The sequence below is a fragment of the Pristiophorus japonicus genome, chromosome 20 (assembly GCF_044704955.1).
Source record: "Pristiophorus japonicus isolate sPriJap1 chromosome 20, sPriJap1.hap1, whole genome shotgun sequence".
Taxonomy (NCBI): domain Eukaryota; kingdom Metazoa; phylum Chordata; class Chondrichthyes; family Pristiophoridae; genus Pristiophorus; species Pristiophorus japonicus.
Window position 1 is genome coordinate 19,274,792 of NC_091996.1, and position 19,063 is coordinate 19,293,854.

Sequence of the window (19,063 nt, forward strand, 5' to 3'; positions counted from 1 at the left end):
TAAATCCTTAGTTAGAATTATAGAAATATTATACAAATAATTCCAACCTGAATAAAAATTTATAAGTAAAGAAAAGATTAAATAAACCATGTTCCTACCTGTGTGAAAGTGCTTCAGGCAGGCCTTTCAGGCAGGGAGAAAGCTGCAGGAAGCCTCACAAGTTGAGGCAGCCGTTCCCGACGGTGGGGTGGGGGGGGGGGGAGGCAGTGAGGGCCCGACCGACAACAGCGGGGGGGGAGGCAGGAAGAAGGCTGCAGGAAGCCTCAGAAGTTGAGGCAGCCATTCCCGATGGCAGGCGGGGGGGGGGGGGGGGGGGGGGGGTGGGAGGCCCCCCTGCCGTCAGTCGGGCCCGTCGGGAAACGGCTGCCTCAACTTCTGAGGCTTCCTGCAGCCTTCTCACTGCTGCAAGAAGCCTCAGTGCTGATCATGGAAGGGCAATGTGCTTTTATTAAAAAATGTTAAAAATTGAACAGCTACAAAGAACTACAAAAATGGCCGAGTGCCAATGTTTCCTTCACACTGCGCGTGCGCGAACGCTCCAACGCGCATGCGCAGGGTTGCCGGCACGGAAAAAACTCATTTAAAATGGTACCCGCCCCCTCCTACTTAAAAAATCGGCGCGAGTGGTAGGCTCCGCCCCCTGGGCGCCGCGCCAAGCTGACATCGAGCTGCAAAGCGCTCGAGAATAGCACGTTTTTTTTCAGACGCCGTTTTCGGCGCAAAAAACGGGCGCCCAGCTCGGAGGGGCGCCTGTTTTGCCGCGTGTGGAAACTTGGGGTCTAAATGTGGGCACAAGAAGAAGTTGACAGGAAATGTGCACAGACACAAGATTTTTAAAATATAGAATCAGAGAACCATTCTTTCCACTGCATCTGTTTTTGCCAAAGTAATCCAAAATTGGATTGCTCTTGCCCCATAAATCCAGGTCATCTTTTGCTTTTCTAATCATGCCATTCATACCTTCCTCTTACCCTTCAAGTTGTGGGAATATAAAATGTAATTAATTTTCAAAAATAAACATTCAAATTCAATTACTGACTATGCTGTGTGCTATGAAGTCAGTCTGAATGTTTCTCAAAATGTTCCTGCCTGCAACATGCAATCTAAATACAGTTCAAGCATTAACCACCGGATTCAACTGTTAATAGAATTTCTGTGAAGTTTCAACGCCTGTAGTGTGTATACTGTACTCACCTGCTCAAAGCAGTTTAACATCAGTAAAGGGTAAAAGGTGTGGAAATACTGCTCATACGATCCAAACCTTTCAGGCACTTCTCGTGGTGGAAATTCAGAGAGGGAATCAGGTGGCCCAAACTGTTTGAATGAGTCGAACATCTGATAGTTCCACTTAAGGATTGCATTGATAAGGTAAGATTGGTCGCGTTGTTGGTGATCAGACAGATCTAAGTTAATGCTCGGAGAAGCCTGCCTGGATCTCCCAGGTGGCAGAGGAGCAAGGGTGGATGAGGATACCGTAACTGGCGTTGGAAATCTTGACTGGGCTCTGAAATTCACATCTTTGTTTAGCGTTCGAAGAACGTTAGTAGATCCCACAGCCTTTGCAGCATGGGGTGGTTGCGATGTCAGCGGCACAGCAAATTTTACCACCGGAGATTTTGGAACCTGAACTTTGGGAACTGCTACTGCTGGACGTTTTGGGATGATTTCCAACTCCGTCGCAAGCTGCGCATTGCGTGAAGTAGTGCTAGAAGCAAAAAGTTTGGTAGTTGCGGGTCTGGAGCTTTTCAGGATAGATGGAGGTAACCCTGGCTTGGCAAAGGTGTCATCTTTGGGTTCAGATAGAGCATGCTTCGCACAAAATCTCTTTGAGGATACTACAACATCAGTGCACCCTGTGCATTGGCATTTGGTCTCATTTGCATGTGAAGGACTTTTTCTGGAATCCTCCTCCTCTTCTGCGTTGTCACTATCTATGTCCATATCTATGGGATCTCTCTGTGTCAACATTAGCTCATCATCTTCCAAGTTTTCTTCTTCACAAATATTCATGTCTAAAGGGTCATGCTGTGTTAAGTTTAAGTCATCAATTACATTCATACTTGACAGTTTTTCCTCAGTTGAAGTCATGTCCATTGCTCTACAATGTTCTCTTTCTACTGAAGTAGTAGCGGCAACAGAATCACAGTTTTTTTCCATTGAAGGAGATTGTTGTCTCTGACTCTTTTGGACACAAATTAGTGAAGAGTTGTGGCTTCCTTCAGATGACAGAGCTCTTTCTGGCAATGCACTTTCATCATGTGTAGATGTACTTTTCTTTTCCTTCTCTTTATTGCGTTTCTGAGGCCTAGACTGTCTTAGGTACTGGAGATCCTGAGAAACCAGTAACTGTGGATTTGAACGTATTGCCAATTTCTGTGGCGAGATGAGCTTTGCCTTCTTGCTGGGTTTGTGCTCGATGGTCCCCATTATTTGACCATAATTACGCAGTTTGTTCAAACTGTCGAGGCTACCCTGAGAAAGGTCAAAAGCTTTACGGGTTTTCTTCTTGAGGCCAAGTTTTTCAACAGTTGAAGTAGGTTCAGGACGTTTGCGCACCTTCTTCGGAGACATCCTCGAATGGAGCTTCCCTGAGGTTGAAGGAAATTCCATTTGCACAGCCCTGCGAGGGGATCTGGAACCATGAGTCAATGATGTTAGAGAGCTCTTTTTCTCTGAATTTTTATTTGGTCTATTTTTCATCATAGCTTTCTGATCTGGGCCTCTATACATGAACTTGCTCAAACCTTTTCTAATAGTGGCTTTGGATAAATGGTTCTCTCTTACGCCACCCTTTGATAAACCAAGTTTACTTGTACTTCCACCTTTATCAGTTGCATTCTTCAGCGCTGGCTTTTTTTCTCGCTGAAAGTCTGGTAATTTCTTTGAAGATGTGAGCTTCCGCTTATTTTTATCAGGTATTAGTCGGGATCTGCAGCTATTTAGATTACTGATCATGCTTTCACTGGGGATTCGTTTTCCTTTTTGAAGGTTGGAGGCAGAATAGAATAAAATCCCAAAACGTGAACCATTGCTGTTGCCAACCGATGCCTCTTCATCTGTTGAGCTGCACGAAGAAGAAATCTTTTTTACCCCAAGTGTGAACTGGTTTTCAGTGCCCGGACTACCCACTGTTACTTTTTGTTGTCCCTTCTTCAAATGTGCTTCCGCCTCCTCAGCCGCCTTTTCAATTAATTCATCAGGCACATAATCTGTATCATAGCCCCATTCATTAAGCATACTGTTAACATCTGCATCATCACGGTAGGTCTGATCTTTTTGTTCTGTCTTTCCTGTCTCAACTGCTTGCTTGTGCTGCGGCTGAGTGTCTTTCCAAACAGAATATACCGGTTCTTCACTTTCAAACTCAAAAACCTGCGAATCATATTCCTCCAACGCAGGAGGAGACTTGTTACATGTAGGCATTTCTTGCAGGCAAGATTTATTTTCCTCAATTGCACCAGAGACGCCCTGTATAGAGGTAGCATCGTCTTGTTTTTCTGCTTCAGATGTCTGAACTTCTAATATGTTGCTATTTCCTTTTGATGAATCTGAAGAGAAAGTGACAACTGCTGCATTGTCAATGGTTGGCTCTTGCACAACTACGCCAGATTTATATTTTTCTTTATTCGGAATGGTTCTAAACAACCGTACCTGACAGGAAACTTTTAATTTTCTATCAATCTTGTTTAACGGTTGGATTATGCACAACCCTTGCAGCAAATCACTGGATAAATTAGCACTTTTAGTAGAAGCAGCTAGGGAGGGCTTTACAAGATCTTTATCTACCTTTGAGTCATTCGTATTTGCCTCTGATGTTAACGAAACTCTTTTCTTCAGCTTTTCCCTTAATTCACTGAATGGAATATTATCATCGCTATCACTGCTGCTGCTGCTCGGACAGTGGTGAAATGGGTTTGATGGACTAGGGGATTTGAATGCATTGCTTGAATTTGCTCTATCCGGTGATGACAATGGACAAAGCATTAAACCACGAGAAGTTTGTGGCTTTTCTCTTTTGCCAGAAAGTGGAGACAACATAGTTGTCGGACGATGGGAAGGGGACACATTTTCAGTACTGTTGCTGTTTATCTGTTTTCTGCTGAAATTGAGATTTTGGCTAGGATTTTTATTGTTCATATTATCTAACTGCCTATTGTCAAGTGTATTAGGGAACTCCTCAAATGTCCTTTCTTTGTTAGATTTGTTGTTTTCCTTCAGCATCTTTCTCTGAAGATCAATTGCCTGTATCTTAGCTTTCAGACTGAACAGTTTGCTTGGATCAATCTTAAACTTACTTGGTTCAGTGCCAACTGATTCCATTTGTTGAGGCAAATCACAGGCAGTTGCTTTAGGACCAGAAGTCAGAGGGACCGGAGAACAATCATGCTGATCTTTCTTAGAGGAGGCAGCTTCAGGCTTTTTTGCATTCTCGCTCATAGACTCCTGAAATTCTAATAGCATAGACCGTTTCCATTTTTGATTTTGCCAAACACTTCGAGTGGGTTTAAGAGGCTCAGTCCGCAAATTATCTTTGCTCAAAGAACTTGCAGTGAAATCCACGTTGGAATTGGATGCTTGTGCGGGTTCATCGGCTGGTTCCAGAATCCGTCTCGGTCTGCTCAGCGGGTCATCCACAGTGACGTTTTCGATAAAATGACGAGGAGGAGGAGGAGAAGGAGAGGGGGGAGGAGAGATTTCTACTATGTTCACCACTGAAGTCAATTCATCATCATCTATATTAAAAACATTTGCTTCATCAGCTCTGGTCTCATTAAGGAAAGTACTGTCATCATACATGGAGAATTCTGCCTTAAATGGGGAGATTGGTTCGACGAATGATTCTTTGGGCCTGACTTCTATGGTCTTGCAACCAGCCATTGTTTCTTGATGTGTGCGACTTTCCTGGACAGCTGAGCTTTTGCTGTCCAGTTGCAACACTGAAGGACATGGTGGACCAGAGCCACTATTAGAATATCCAGGCATCTTTCCCCACTCCCCTGGTTGCTCTTTTTCACTTTTAATTAGCGGATATTTCATCCCACTTCCTCTTCCCACTGTGCCTGGTTGTTTCACTTCAGAGGTTTTATCTTTTGCATTTTTAACTAACTGTGTTAAACAGGACTGTAATTCCTGCTGTTCTTTGGGACTTAGCTGCCAGCCAAGGATAAAAGTGCTTCGCAATTGCAGATTTAGTCTGTCGAGGAACTGTTGGAACACGCTTCTTTGCGGAGACTGACACCCCTCTCGCAGAAAACTGCGAATTAGCTGAACACACGCTTGCTGGACTGAACTCGTGATGGAGGAACATGCCGCAGAGGACACTGCTGCAAGTGTGGTTGACGTGACCTTGATGTTACTTGCTGCTTTCTCACTGTTTTGGTTAAACACTCTGGCAGGCAGATTGGCACATTTCACCAGTGCTTCCACCCACTTCTGTGAGCTGTACCACAGCAAATGCAGGTGGTTTTTATTTCTGTGGAGTTCTATGATGGACACCAAGATAAGGATGAAAAACTCGGTCACTTTATCACAGAAACCAACTTTCCGATTCAAGACATCCTTTATCTCGGAGTAGATATGGTGAACAACTTCTCCAATGTAAGCTATGCCAAGATCCTTTAGGTCCATGACAGAATTAACAAATGGGATGAACCAGAGAAATGTACTATTATGCACTCGCAGATCTTGTCCAATGTCACACTGAAGCACGTTTGCTAGAGTTTGCATTTCATCGTACATGTTCGGGTAGTAATCTGGGCAAATTGCATTTCTCCAGCCAGCATCCTATAAAAAGCAACACAAATGCAGTAGAATTTGATTAAATGCATTAGGGTAATGACAAGTTACAATATTTACAATACAATATTTACTGAAACCTCTCTTCCTTTATAGAAAAACATTGAGCTAAAATACATTGCAACCCCACAAAGCTGAAAGTTACTCTCGAGTTATTAATGCAATGCCAGAACAGCATCTCTTAAAATTCTCTCAATTCCTACATCGACCCTCCTTCGGGTCTCCAAATGAGAATGCCAATGTAATGCATATTTTTGCTAAATTACGAACAAGGCTCTGCTGCAGAGTACAGTCCATACCATGGAGTTTATAATCTCGGCCACTTCACAACAGGGAAGCAGTGAAAGCCAGTTTCCATGGGATAAAAAGGAATGAGTTAGCCCCTACATATTTCTACATAACTTCCAGCAGTTGGTTGAAAACAGCGCTGATGGAGGCCTGGGATGCACAATATCCACACACAACTAACAAGGGAAAATTACATTTGATCATAGTGGATTGATTGGTATCCATCATAATGCACTTACGAGTGCTACAAATTAAAACAACTAGTTTGGATTGATATTTAAGAAGACAATGGAATGACTTGTTTAGTACCTTGCTTTGTCTTTTCGAATTGTAGTCATAGACAATCTGGCTGCACGAAACCATGTCGTCATCGTCGTCGTCATCGTCGTCATCACCGTCCAGTTCATTTTTTATCTTGGTGTTATTCCTAAAAACAAGTATTAATACAGAAATGGTTATGAAGGTTAAAGCAGATAAAATGTGAACTATTTTGGAGTGAAGCCAAAAGTTATTTAAAGTTTAATAATGGCACTTCAGAACAGCATCTCCTAAAATGTGAATTTTCAGAACTCCCACATTTGCCATCCTTCCGGTGAGTGGGAATGCCAATTTATTGTCTATTCGTGCTACATTACCAATGTTGTACCGCAAGCTGCCACCCAATTTCCAAACACATTTTTAGAAGAACCCTTACAGCCATTAGAGAGGGGAAACTTTCATCCCGTCACTCTGGATTGTATTCAAACACGTCACATAATAAAGATCAGTACGTTAACACCCGCCTGTCACTTAGCTGCCCCCTGAAGAAAAGGTGTATTTTTCCCACCCACTTGTTCAGGGGACTTTGACAAAGCCACATTTATTGCTCATTCATAGTTGCCCTGAGAAGCTGATGTTGGGCCGCCTTCTTGACCCACTGCAGTCCTTGTGGTGATGATCCTCTCAATAAAGTTAGATAAGAATTCTAGGAGTTTCACCCAGTGATTTGAATGAACAAATATGCCCAAATCAAGAGGTGTTTCCATGATGTTGCTTTTTTTTTTAAACCTTCGCGATGGTAGAAATCGTGTGGCGAGGAGATGCTGTCGAAGCAAGCTTGGTAGGGTGCTGTAGTGCATCGTGTAGCCACATTGTGCTGGTGGTGGAGAGAGTGGCAATTAAGACCAGTGGCAGGGTGCCAATCAAATCAACTATGTCCTGGATGGTGTTCAGCATCGGGGCACCAATCAAGTTAACAGCTGTTAACCACACCCTCATGCCGAAGGAGCTGGTGTTCTTGAGCTGGCGGTCCGCCGCGAGGCAAGCTACCGCCTGTCCCAGCCCCTGCCTCTCGGCGCACCCTTGATGCTCTTAGCTGAGTGTCCTGGGGGTCCGAAGCGTTTACTTTGAAAAAAAAAATTAGATCTAACCTCATATCACTCAGTAGCCATTTCCCACTCATTGGCCCAGAAATTCCTCTGGGGGGTCTTCCCGCGGGCAATTGCCTCCTCGCTGGATATCTTTTTACTAATTTACCTGGTGGTCTAGGAGGCGCCCTGATTTCCGATGGGGAGGCCTTCTCCTCCCGCGCTGCGAAGCGCGCTCCCGTGCAGAGGGTCCCGCGCAGAGGGTCCAGCGCAGAAGATGCAGTCATGTGTGACTGCTCAGCCAATCAGGTAAGTATTTCACAGGTTCCCATTAATAGCACTGAGTCTTGCGTAACTACCAGTTCTCAGTGCTATTAATGGGAACAAAAGCAAAATAATAAAAAATAAAAAACAGACCACACATATTTAAAATGAATTGAAATTAAAGTTATTATGTCTTATAAAAATAAAATATTTTCCCGATTTTTTAAAAAGGTTTTTTAAAATTATAGTTAAAAATAAACTTACTGTAGTGGGGAGGGTTTTATAACTTTAGTTTAAAATGTTTGTGTATTTTTAAACACTTGCGCCTGTAAAAGTAGGTTATACGCCTGCTTTTTCAGGCGCAAGATTTTTGAGGACATTTGCTGGGTAAGATATGCATAAATATTAGAAATTTTGCCCTTGCAAATGTCCTCGCTTCCGATCTGCTAGAAACTTGACAGATCGCAAAAACTGATTTTCAGCGCATGCGTATTGTGCGCTGAAAACCGGCTTTTCCGATGTCTTCCCGGGTCCGTAGAAACTTCGTACGGACCAGGGATATTGGAATTCCAGCACCATTAAGTTTAAAGGGAGATAAGAAAAAAAGACAAGAAAACACCAACTAGTTCCTTCTAGCCTGTTGCAAGCAGATATGACACAGCTTACATGCACCATCAACACACAATCTTCTAGGAGGCAAAAAAAAAGAGAACCACCTAGAACTTCACATCCTGGTCCCCAATTCCTCTCCAGCTACTCACTCGGGCTGAACTCAAAAGGTGTGGAACCTTGTGTCCCCATTTGTCTACAAGTTATGTTTCAAATCCTGTATCCTATCCATCAAAACCATCTATTTGCATCTCCACATCATCCTTCCCACTATTGCTGAAACCTTCCTTTAACTCCATACTGGACTTCTCCTGCACAATTCTCACTGGCTTCCAAGGTTGCACCTGGCATAAGTGCCAACTCATCCAAAACTCTGCCCCTTGCAACCTATCCTGCACTTGGCCCTGCTCCCAGTACCACATCTTCTTCAACCTCCAAGACTCCCCATCGCCCAACACGTGAAATTCAAATACTTGCACAACCTCACCCCTTCACCTTCTACTGCAATCAGCTCTATGTGCCAGCACACACCTTCGCTCTTCAGACTCCAACATTCTTCACACCCTCCTCTTCTGTTCCACATACAAAACAAAACAATCAGTTATTGTGGCCCCACATCAGAGAATATTTGCCGAAAATCCTCCGCCTCGCTACACCTCGCCACTCCATCAGAAGACTCCTCAAAACGTATCTTTTTGAACGTGCCTTTGATCAGATTCCCTAACTTATCTCCTGCTGCTTGACATCCATTTTCAGCTCTGTGATGCACCGTTGGATGTTTTAACACATTAGAGGTACTATATAAATGCAAGTAGTTATTGTTAAATCTTTTGACTCCTGGAATAATCTGTATATCCCACTGACTTTCTCTTCTTCCCATCAGCAGTAGATATCTCCATCCAACTTACCAACCTTGTATTACGAACTTTTTCTATCTCATTGTTGTAGCTCTGGCTTCGAATAATGGTCTGGAATGCCTCTGTGGGGTCAATGAGCTGGCCCCAGACTTTTGATCCAAGTCGATCAAGGATTACCATGAAGCACTGCAGAGCTGGCCAGAATGGATCAGAAGCATCATCTACAATACAAATCATTGCAAGGAAATCAGTCAGTAAAATTCTAATGTTCCAATCTATGATGGTTTTAAAAAATACAGCAGAGGTTGCTCACCATCCCGAGCTTATAACTCAAACGTGCATAAAAAATATGCTTCAATAAAAAGTTCAAACTGATTCGATGGCACTCTACACAGAGTCCCCTTTAGCAAAAAAATGTTTAATTCCTAGCAGTCAAACTAAAAGCTTTAACAGCCCAAAATGCCTGATTTAGTAACAGGGAGATGGGTGACTTCTCCCTCCTGTAGTGTAACTGTTATACCCAAGAGATATTAGCCTAGATTTTCTGATTGTAACACTGATTAGGTTTTAATAGATTACCACCAGCACTAAAATAAGAAAATCGAGGCCATTATTCTTAATTATCTATGTGGATAGGTTGAAAATGCTCAATGATCTGGGCCAAGATATTAGACAGTTGTGAGGTAAGAGAGGCCCAGGACATGCTCGGCCAGAAAAACTTACATTAAAAATGTTTTTGACATCAAATTTTAAAACTCAATTTAACAAAGTCAAAGCCATTTAATTTATTCATTTAATTTTTTTTTGTTGAGCAGAAAGGTACATTATAGCTTAAAATGAACTGAATAAAGTGGAAAGGAAGGAGACTGACGTGACAAGTTATTTTAGGCATGAGATACACAGACATCATAAAAGGCTAAAACCATGCAGACCATGATTTGAAAAAGCAACTATTCAGTTGTCTAGTTTATAAAAAAAAGCAGCAAACTATCTGGATGGATTCCTTTGAAACAGCACTTTTTTTCTCCTCGTCACTGACAAAAAGGTTGCTGGTGACTGGAATTGTCCACGCATGCACCAGTTTCAAACTCTCAAATTTAGGATTGTGTTAAAAAAAATCTTTAATTTAAAATATTAAGCACTTTTTATTACCAAATTTTCTGGTTAGTTTTATTTTTGCTAATCTAACATTTGACTAAATTACATTGTGTATAAAAGATGTATAACATTCACAATTTTGTGTGCATAAAGGTGAACCAGGTGCTCCATATTATGTTGAATATATCGTGCAAATAAATAATTTAACAGTCTTTTAACTTTCACTTTGCTCATATTTGTACCATAAAGTTAAAATGAAAGTGTGGTTATCGCTACAGGAAACAACTATTAAAATAGGTCTACTTCCTCTTTCCTTAAAGGCAGGTATTTTGGTTCAGTGGTTTTTCATTTGAAGCTACTCTTTCAAAAATACACTCCTATTGATGCCACAAGACACTGTAAATGTGAAGTATAAAGTTCAGACAGGTCACTTAAAAGTATAAAAACTAATATGAACAGATAGGGCAGCTAAGCATATCTGCCTACACCGCTCCAAAATAAAAATAGATTAACCCTATTAAAAACAAACACTTCTTCACCGTTATACTTCCTCAGTCATTCAAATGACAACATCACATCTGCAGAAATATTCAGACACACCTGGTTTACTTTTCATCATGGTGTTCAGAATTGACTTCATGAAGTCATTTTGCTTATCTTGGGCAAGTAGGAGAGAGTCCATGGCCTGTTCATCAAGTACCATCAACAGCATGCAGATACCTATGAAGATTTATGAAAGCACATATATGCTAACAATGAATTAGGTTCTCATTAGTAAGAACATCTCAATTAAATTACTTCAGTATTTTTCCTATTCATTTTAAAAAGAAACCAAGTACATCTTTTTAAGTTTATTTGGAGATGACTTTGAATGTTCCACACAAGCAGTATGTTTTGCTTTGGCAGGCTCACACAGAAAAGTTATGGTACGTCAGGTCAATGTCGAGGCTGTTCCCTAAATTTAAAAGGGTGGACTGGAGACTTCCACAAGAATAGGGAGATTATTTTGATAAGAGGAGTTAAGAGAAGTTCTCTCTTCAATGTGTTTGAAATAAACCTGAGGTGGCAATCCTGAATAAGTGCGGTTGACAACTCTACTGGAAATACATTTTAAATGGTTGATAAGAGTTTAAATGCAACAGAAGAACTTTGATATGTTTGCAGTTATATCATCACCATCATAGGCAGTCCCTTGAAGCGAGGATGACTTGCTTCCATGCCAAAAAGGGATGAGTTCGCAGGTGTTTCAATGTTCCAGATCCCGAACTACATCGTGAAGGGTGGAAGATGCCTTTGCGTGGATTTTTTTTAATGTGTGGTGGCCACTGCACACCAGCCACCACACAGGCTTGACAAAGCTAGATCTTGGTCCAGTGGCAAGGATTAACACTAAGTCGACTGGAGACCTGGCTCTACTGCACGGACCCAGTGTGCACACACATCGCAGTGTGGGCTGGCCCGTACTGCCCCTGGGCCCTCGCCTCCCCTGAGCCCCAGACTCATGCATCTCTTGGGCACTGGTCACCTCCATCTACAAACTCTTGCCGCTCCTTCGCCCCTCCTGCTGTGCCTGCCCGCACTGCAATCAGCGACCTGGCTTTGCAGCCGTCGCCCTCCTGCAGCAGCTCGCGCTGCTCCCTGCAGTGATACGCAGGTAGCCACATGCTGCCCCTTCTTATGGCCCCGGCCTACTGATGGTCTTGCAGGCCGGGACCATGCCGATTTCTGGGCCGGGCCATCACACGCTGCTCCCTCTAATGTAATAACACAATTATATAGGTCATAAAAAAAATGGCAGATCACGTAGATATGGCTATAAAGAGCAAACTGAACCGGTTAGCTCTTTACCTGGAGGAATGGAATACAAAAACAAGGAAGTCATGTTGAACCTGTACAGGACCGGAAGCCAATGTTGGACTAGTGTGTACAGTTTTGGAGAACCCATTACAGGAAGGATATAAAAGCAATGGAAAGGTGCAGCGTAAATTCACTTGGATGTTACTAGCGATAAGGAGTATGAAGAGACTCAAGAATTTAAGGCTTTCTTCACTAGAAAATAGAAGGTTAAGGGGCATACGAAGAGGTCTCAAAAATTAGCAAGGGTTATGATAAAGATAAATATAGATTATTTCAACTGGTCGACAAGACCATAACAAGGTGACATAAATTTAAGATGCAAGGGGCTGGATTTTCGACTGTGAGATTTTGCCCGCTTTCGGGTGATAATCGCGGAAATTTATTCTTCGCACTGGGTTAGCGTTAGCGCCAGAGCGAGCAACTTTCAGCAAACGATTATGATCGTGAGCGTTAAATCTGGCGTTGCACAACAGAATTTGTGCGCTGGGGCCAAAAGTTCCGACCAAAAAAAAATCAGCCGTTTTATGCATGCGAAAATCCCCCCATGCCCCCCCCCCCCCCCCCACCCCGGGCGTTTCTGGTCTGTTGTCCGATCGCAAATGCAAATGCAGGGCATGACCGGGCACATGCGCAGAAGACCCGGGGCTCAATCAGCCATTTTATATTTTGATTTGCACCATGGAGGATGAGGAGAGCAGGCAGAGAGCCGGGAGGTTTAGCCCAAAGGCGAACAAGGCGCTAGTGGGGGCAGTGGAAAGAAGATGGAGTGAATTAAACAGGAGAGGTGGCTCTAGACCCCTCCCATCTGTGTACAGGAGAATTTGGAGCGAAATATCAGAGGCGGTCTTTGCCTCCGACACTGTACAAAGGAGTGCGACAGTGTTGGAAAACATTCAACTTCCATTCAAGGGTTGTTCAAGTGAGTACAATTTTTATTGATGCACTCCTTCATTACTGAAATTAAAATCTCACAAACTATGCTGTTGATGTCTAAACACTCTCCTAAAAAGCATGACACATAAGTAGGCTTAGTGTGGCACCCTATTTGCCATAAATGATCTTTATACATTATTAAGACTGCTTTCTGAAATCTGAAAAGATGTTTCTGCACTTCGATGTCTTCCTCATGAACCACGTGCAACTTCCAGGGCCATTAAACAGAGGACTGTATTACATTCACAGTATGGTATAAGTGGTTTGGTGGCTGTGTGTGCCACAAGAGCAGATGGACCCTCTGGTAAGCATTTTCATATTTGCAGGAAAAGTCGTCCCATAACCGCCGGGAGCATTGGTGCATAGGCGGCGATCCGCCCCGGACACTGTCATTAACGGACCTGGAGGAGCGAGTGGCCGGTCTGATTGGTGCCTCAGGGAGGGCAACTGCCCGTGGGGGTGCTGATCCCCTATTGGATATTGAAGTTAAGTCCTGCACACCTCCCTGGGCTGGGTTGGGCAATGTCATGCAGTGTCTATGGACTAGCGTTGGGGCAATGTGATGTAGTGTCTGTGAACTACATATAATGGAGCAGCGGCGGTCCTTCAAATGAGCCTGTGCAATGTGACCTTCCTCATGTCACCATCCCCATCCCCTGCTGCTAACCACTCATCTGTTGTTTTCTACTTCCATATGAGGAGATGCAGGCACCAAATCCATCAATGCAAACCTCCACCTCAGGCCATCATGTGGGGGAAAAGAGGAGGAGGAATTTGAGGGAGAGGAGCTTATGGAGTAGCCTACCCCGGGGCCAGGCAGATGCACTCGACACCTCTTTTACCACTGATAAACACCTCGTCAGAGGATGAAACACTTCCGGGCTTTGAGACCACTGAGGCTCCTGGACTAATGGCATACAGCAACACAGTTCTGGGGTTGAATCCCGTATGCCGTCTCTCCGGAGCTTGAGTCGGCAAAGTCGGTCTGCTGAGAGCGTCCAGCTGACCCGACAGCTCTGAGGTCCTGGGTAGGATTCCCGCAAGCATTGCGACACTCACAGCAACCATAACTGAGGTAGGGTCGCAGATTATCCGTGCGAGCCGCGAAACCTGCGAGGTTGTCAATGCACACACGCTACTGTTGGCCTCCACCAGAGACACTGGAGCCCCCAGTGTCACACCCAGACCCACACCACCTGTGACTGGCGACGCCAAGCAAGAAGCTCGCCAGTCAAAAGCCGGGCCTTCCACACCCCGAGCTTCTGCAATGTCTCTCCCCCCAATACAGCAACACACTGGCCGCCATGCTGCACAAACTCTTGGTGCCACCTTGGTGACGTGAGTGAGGGGGATAAGGGTGAGGGCGAGGGAAGAGCCGATGGTAAAAGACAGTTGGGGCAGGGGTTGTTGTTTTGTTATTTTATGAAAATTTCCAAAGTTTAGAAATTCTGTTAAAGTTCACAATGTTTAATAAATTTTATTTAAGTTTCAAAATTACATTTAATAAGTTTACAATGTTTGTTTAATTCATTTGTTCACCTTAACCATTCCTGTGTAGTGTCTCATTTGCAGAATAAAAGGGGGAATAGTCAACATGGTGGGATGGAGTGGGCAGGCAATGGTCAAACGTGCTGTTCGCTCTTCAAGCAAAGCATTCAATGATGAGCTGCTGACATAAGGCTTTTGCAGCAGCAAAATCTCTAGGAGGCCTCCCCTGTGGTTGCGTTGGTGGTGGCATGGGTTCCTCGCCGGGCTCCTCTTCCTCCTCCCCTCTCTCTGAGGTGCTCTTGCCAACCCAACGGCAAATCCTATCCCCTCATGATGGCTAAGTTGTGTAGAATGCAGCACACCACAATGAATTCAAAGACCTGCTGAGGGGAGTATTGCAGGCAGTCTCCAGAGTGGTCCAGGCATCGAAAGCGCTGCTTGAACACTCCAATTGTCTGTTTGATGATGTTGCGTGTGGATGCTTGGCTTCTGTCTGAGGGTTCCAGAGCAGGGGGGGGGGGGGGGGCCATGAGCCAGGTGACGAGGCCGTAACCTTGATCTTCCAGCTCTGGCCTCCTTCTTGATGCTCACAGCAGATCTGAGACAGTGCTCTCTTGCAAGATGAAAGCGTCAGGGATGTTCCCTGGATATTGGACATTGACTGTCATGATGCGCTGAGTATGGTCATAGACTATCTGTACGTTCATGGAGTAGAATCCCTTTCGGTAAACCTCTGGATTGAGTAAAGGTGCTCACAGGGCGATGTGCATACAGTCAATGGCACCCTGAACCTTAGGGAAGCCAGCAAATCATCCAAAACCTACAAGTCCTCTCTCTGGGCCTCCTTGGTCATTGGGAAGCTTATGAAGTCCATCCTGCATGTGTACAGTGGTCACCTGCCGAATGCTGCAATGTGTAGCGTGTTGCGAGATGCAGCATATTGTCCTCCGCTGATGCCTGAAAGGAGCCGGAGGCATAGAAGGCAAATGGTGCAGTCACCTTCACCTCGACGGGCAGTGCAGTCCTGTTGGTGCTGGTAGGCTGTAGGTCTGCCTTTATGAGCTGGCAAATCTCCGTGACCACCTCTTTTCGGAAGCACAGCCTTCTAATGTACTGTGCCTCAGAGAGCTGCGGATATGAGCGATGTTTCCTGTAAACTCATTGGGGGCAAGACCTCCTCCACATACGTCTGCGACCTCTTTGATTACGTTCAAAATGATAATCAATAAAGCGTTACTGCAGCTGGAGGGCGCATAAATACAGAAGCCAGAAATAATGGCTGACATAGTATAGCTCCCATCTTTTAAAAATTTCCTTAGATCTCCTTTAAATCAAAATATAAACTTACATAAAAGTTCAGTGAAAAACACAGCCTTCTTCTCCCAATGTTTTTATGCATTGAACTTCTGCTCCGTTTTCAAGATGGCGCCGTTAGTGCCAGGTGCGCCCTGGGTGCAACGGCTTTTTGCTGGCGGGTTCCCGGGCGGACGCTAAATCGGGCGATATTCTTGAAAGTTCCGCCCGGGGCACTAGCGCAGCGTTGCACGGTAATTGACGTAATCCAAACGGTGAAAACATCGGGCGGGCGCTAAGTTTTAGCGCCGTCGCAAAACCACTGCCGAATGTTCCGCTCGGGCGCCAAAAAAAGTCGTTTTAGTGCCTCACCCAGGCGCTAAACTGGTCGCAAACGACCTGAAAATCCAGCCCAAGGAATTAAATAGGTGATTAGAATTTTTAATTTTTTTTTTAAAGAAGGGAACTAGATAGTTGCTTGAAAAAAAAGGGATTACCAACAGGTATGGCACACAAGCAAGAGAGTGGGATTAGACTATATGGTTTATGTGGAGAGAAACACTTCTGCAGATTTGATGTATCTGTGCCGTAAAATGTTATTATGCTACTGTGCTGTAAAATATTATTCTATATACCATTTTAGTGTGAAAGCGTTCTCCAACTGTCTCAAGCAGTTTGTCAAGGTTCTTTGGGGAGTGAAGACATTTGATAAGGAAAAGCTTCTTCCTTATTGGACGCTATCCATCTGTCTGCGTTTGTGTTACTAAAACCATCTCTCACTTTGTACTATTTTCCCCAATATCTTTGCTTCTGTTTAAATGGATGTAAAATTGATTCATAACTTTAGCCTATACCAGAGTGACATTCCCATTTATCAGAATAGTCTGACAATGTCGTAAACTGTACAAATCCCAATGCACAATATTACTGCAAGTAGGATCATTGTTAGCCCTGTGCTATGCAACTCAAGACCTACATCCTCGGTTAGGAGGGTGCAGTCTGCTCACAGCAATTTCTATTGGACAACACTGCGCAGTGTGTGTGTATAAACATGTACCTCAATTCAGCATCACATCTGCCGAGTATCGTTTCAACTTATTTAAACTAAGATCCAAAAGTAATTGTTCACTCCAAGCTGACCTTGGACATGATAGAAGGGAAAGTTTAACAACCTATAAACAGATAATAATGAGGGTGACTTAGCTGTGACATTAATTGATGCAGCTGCCTTCTCTCATATGCATGTTCCTCTTGAAGTTCAGAATTCAGTCCTTAGAAGCGGGGCACTGATTTGTTCATCTTCGGTATCTCACAAACTACTATGCTATTCTAAACATTAAGTAGCATAAATACTCAAAATATTACCAAATTAAGTGGTAATTTAAAACAAGTCGCTCCTAACACGAGTCAATTTCCCAATTAAGATGGCATTATATATACTTACACATACCGTAGAATTAATAACATTCAATTATCTTAACTTGGATGATTTATAGTGATAGGAGACCCTGCTTTTCTTCTGTAGAAAGCGCTTTACTTTGAGGTACACAAAGCCCATCTATAGCAGGGTCAGCCAAGCTGACATAAAAAGTGATTTTTTTTCTTACACGATTCTAGTGCAGCAGCAGTACCAATTGGCAGCCAGCATTGAACATGCCATCCGCATGGAGCAATCAAAAAATGATGCCCTTTATCATCATCTGAAATTTGTACGCTTGATTGTAGGAGGGGAAAAGCAACCATTTATGGGTGAAATCTGCTGGAGCATAATTTTTGATGAAGAGTTGTGATAGCCGCTTCTCCAACATATTCCACAACAATGCTATATTGAATTTGCTTCATGGGTCCTTTGCTTAGGAATTCATAGCAACACATTGTTATTAAGAACTAGTTGGTTTATTAGCAAAATGTTTAACAATCACACTACACATTACCAGTTCATCCACCAGGCTCACAGCCACCTGCTACATTGTGGATTCCCCGAAACCAACTGACTGGGGTTTTATTGAGTCTTGTGAACATCTCGTGACTGGCTAAGCCACTCACAACGCAACAAGCTCTACAAACCTGCGAGCATCCTCACAGGTGCATACATTACAAGTGCCCTCTTTCACCGCTAGCCAGTCACTCAGAGTTTTTCATTTTTCTTAAGTACGGAGCTACAGCAGATCTTTAAATCACCATGATAACCACTGCACTCACCAAGCCAGTAGTTCTTGTGGTTGGTAACATCATAAAGATGGGACGGTAAAAGAATCAATTGTCCCTCTTCTAGACCATAGCTATTGTAGAAATCTGTATTTTCAAAAAGGTCCAGTTCAATGACCTTCAGCAGGCAGGTTATCACTTCCTGTAGGTCATAGAAATCATCTCGTTCCACCTTTCCAAGAGACCTGGCAGCAAGGATTGCCCATTTCCTGATCTAAAAACAAAATCGAAATGCAAACAATTATGTACTCCGCTAGGTTATTATTTTTTTTTAAATGGGCAAATGTCCCTCATTTTTCTTCCATTGGTCATATATTAGTTGCTACCAAGGATAGTTGACCTGGTCCCTGTACTCCCTCAGCTACTCAAAACTAGCCACTAGAAAGTGCACAAGACCAGCTCAGAATAACTGTCCTATCTATTATCAAAGCCCCCATCAACATCAAATAGCACCAAAGTCAATACTTAAAATAAAACATGCAGATATTTGGAGAGAAATACATTTATTCACCCAACAGGATGGCCAAAAGGATTTAAATTTATTTATTTGCAATTAATTTTCCTACAAAATAAAAAATTCTTATTTTACATACAACATATGAACATAAACACTTGAACATAAAAGTGGGATGAATTACAAGGCCGCTTAAAAAGAGATTTTGATAGCTTACTTTTAGTTTAAGCAAATGGTACTTGAACCCTGAGGTTATGTCTAACCTATCACTCACTCCTTACCATCCTTATATAATGTATAAGGAAATTTAAATTAATAATTCTCAAATCTGGGTTTTTATATGTTGCTTTTTGGAAGTATTTCAGAGTCTGTGTGGTGTACCAAATGATACTTACCAATCGTTTGTGATTTCAGTGCTACGGACTTATCAGAATGATTCGATTACAGGGAAATACACTGCTTAGATACACCCGCTTTTCAGCTTTGATCTTCAACAGTTGTGTTTTCAAGAGAATACAGCTGAAACTATTATACAAAGGCAACAAAAAGTCTAACTCACTAGGCTCAATTAT

The 19,063-nt window shown here is 43.2% G+C and overlaps 1 protein-coding gene across 9 annotated transcripts in view; it reads right to left on the minus strand.

Annotated features, from left to right (window-relative positions):
• setx (senataxin) overlaps window positions 1-19,063 on the minus strand; it is a 96,263-nt gene that overhangs the window by 44,183 nt on the left and 33,017 nt on the right. For 6 of the 9 annotated variants that reach the window (XM_070863851.1, XM_070863853.1, XM_070863855.1 and 3 more), the window contains 5 exons: window positions 18,032-18,251; window positions 10,859-10,978; window positions 9,216-9,381; window positions 6,394-6,511; window positions 1,195-5,784 (listed from right to left, as the gene is read on the minus strand). In XM_070863851.1, the coding sequence (XP_070719952.1) occupies window positions 1,195-5,784; window positions 6,394-6,511; window positions 9,216-9,381; window positions 10,859-10,978; window positions 18,032-18,251 (5,214 nt within the window). Of the gene's footprint in view, window positions 1-1,194; window positions 5,785-6,393; window positions 6,512-8,834; window positions 8,876-9,211; window positions 9,382-10,858; window positions 10,979-18,031; window positions 18,252-19,063 lie in introns of those variants that run through there. The other 3 variants (XM_070863856.1, XM_070863857.1, XM_070863858.1) reach the window with 3 other exon arrangements.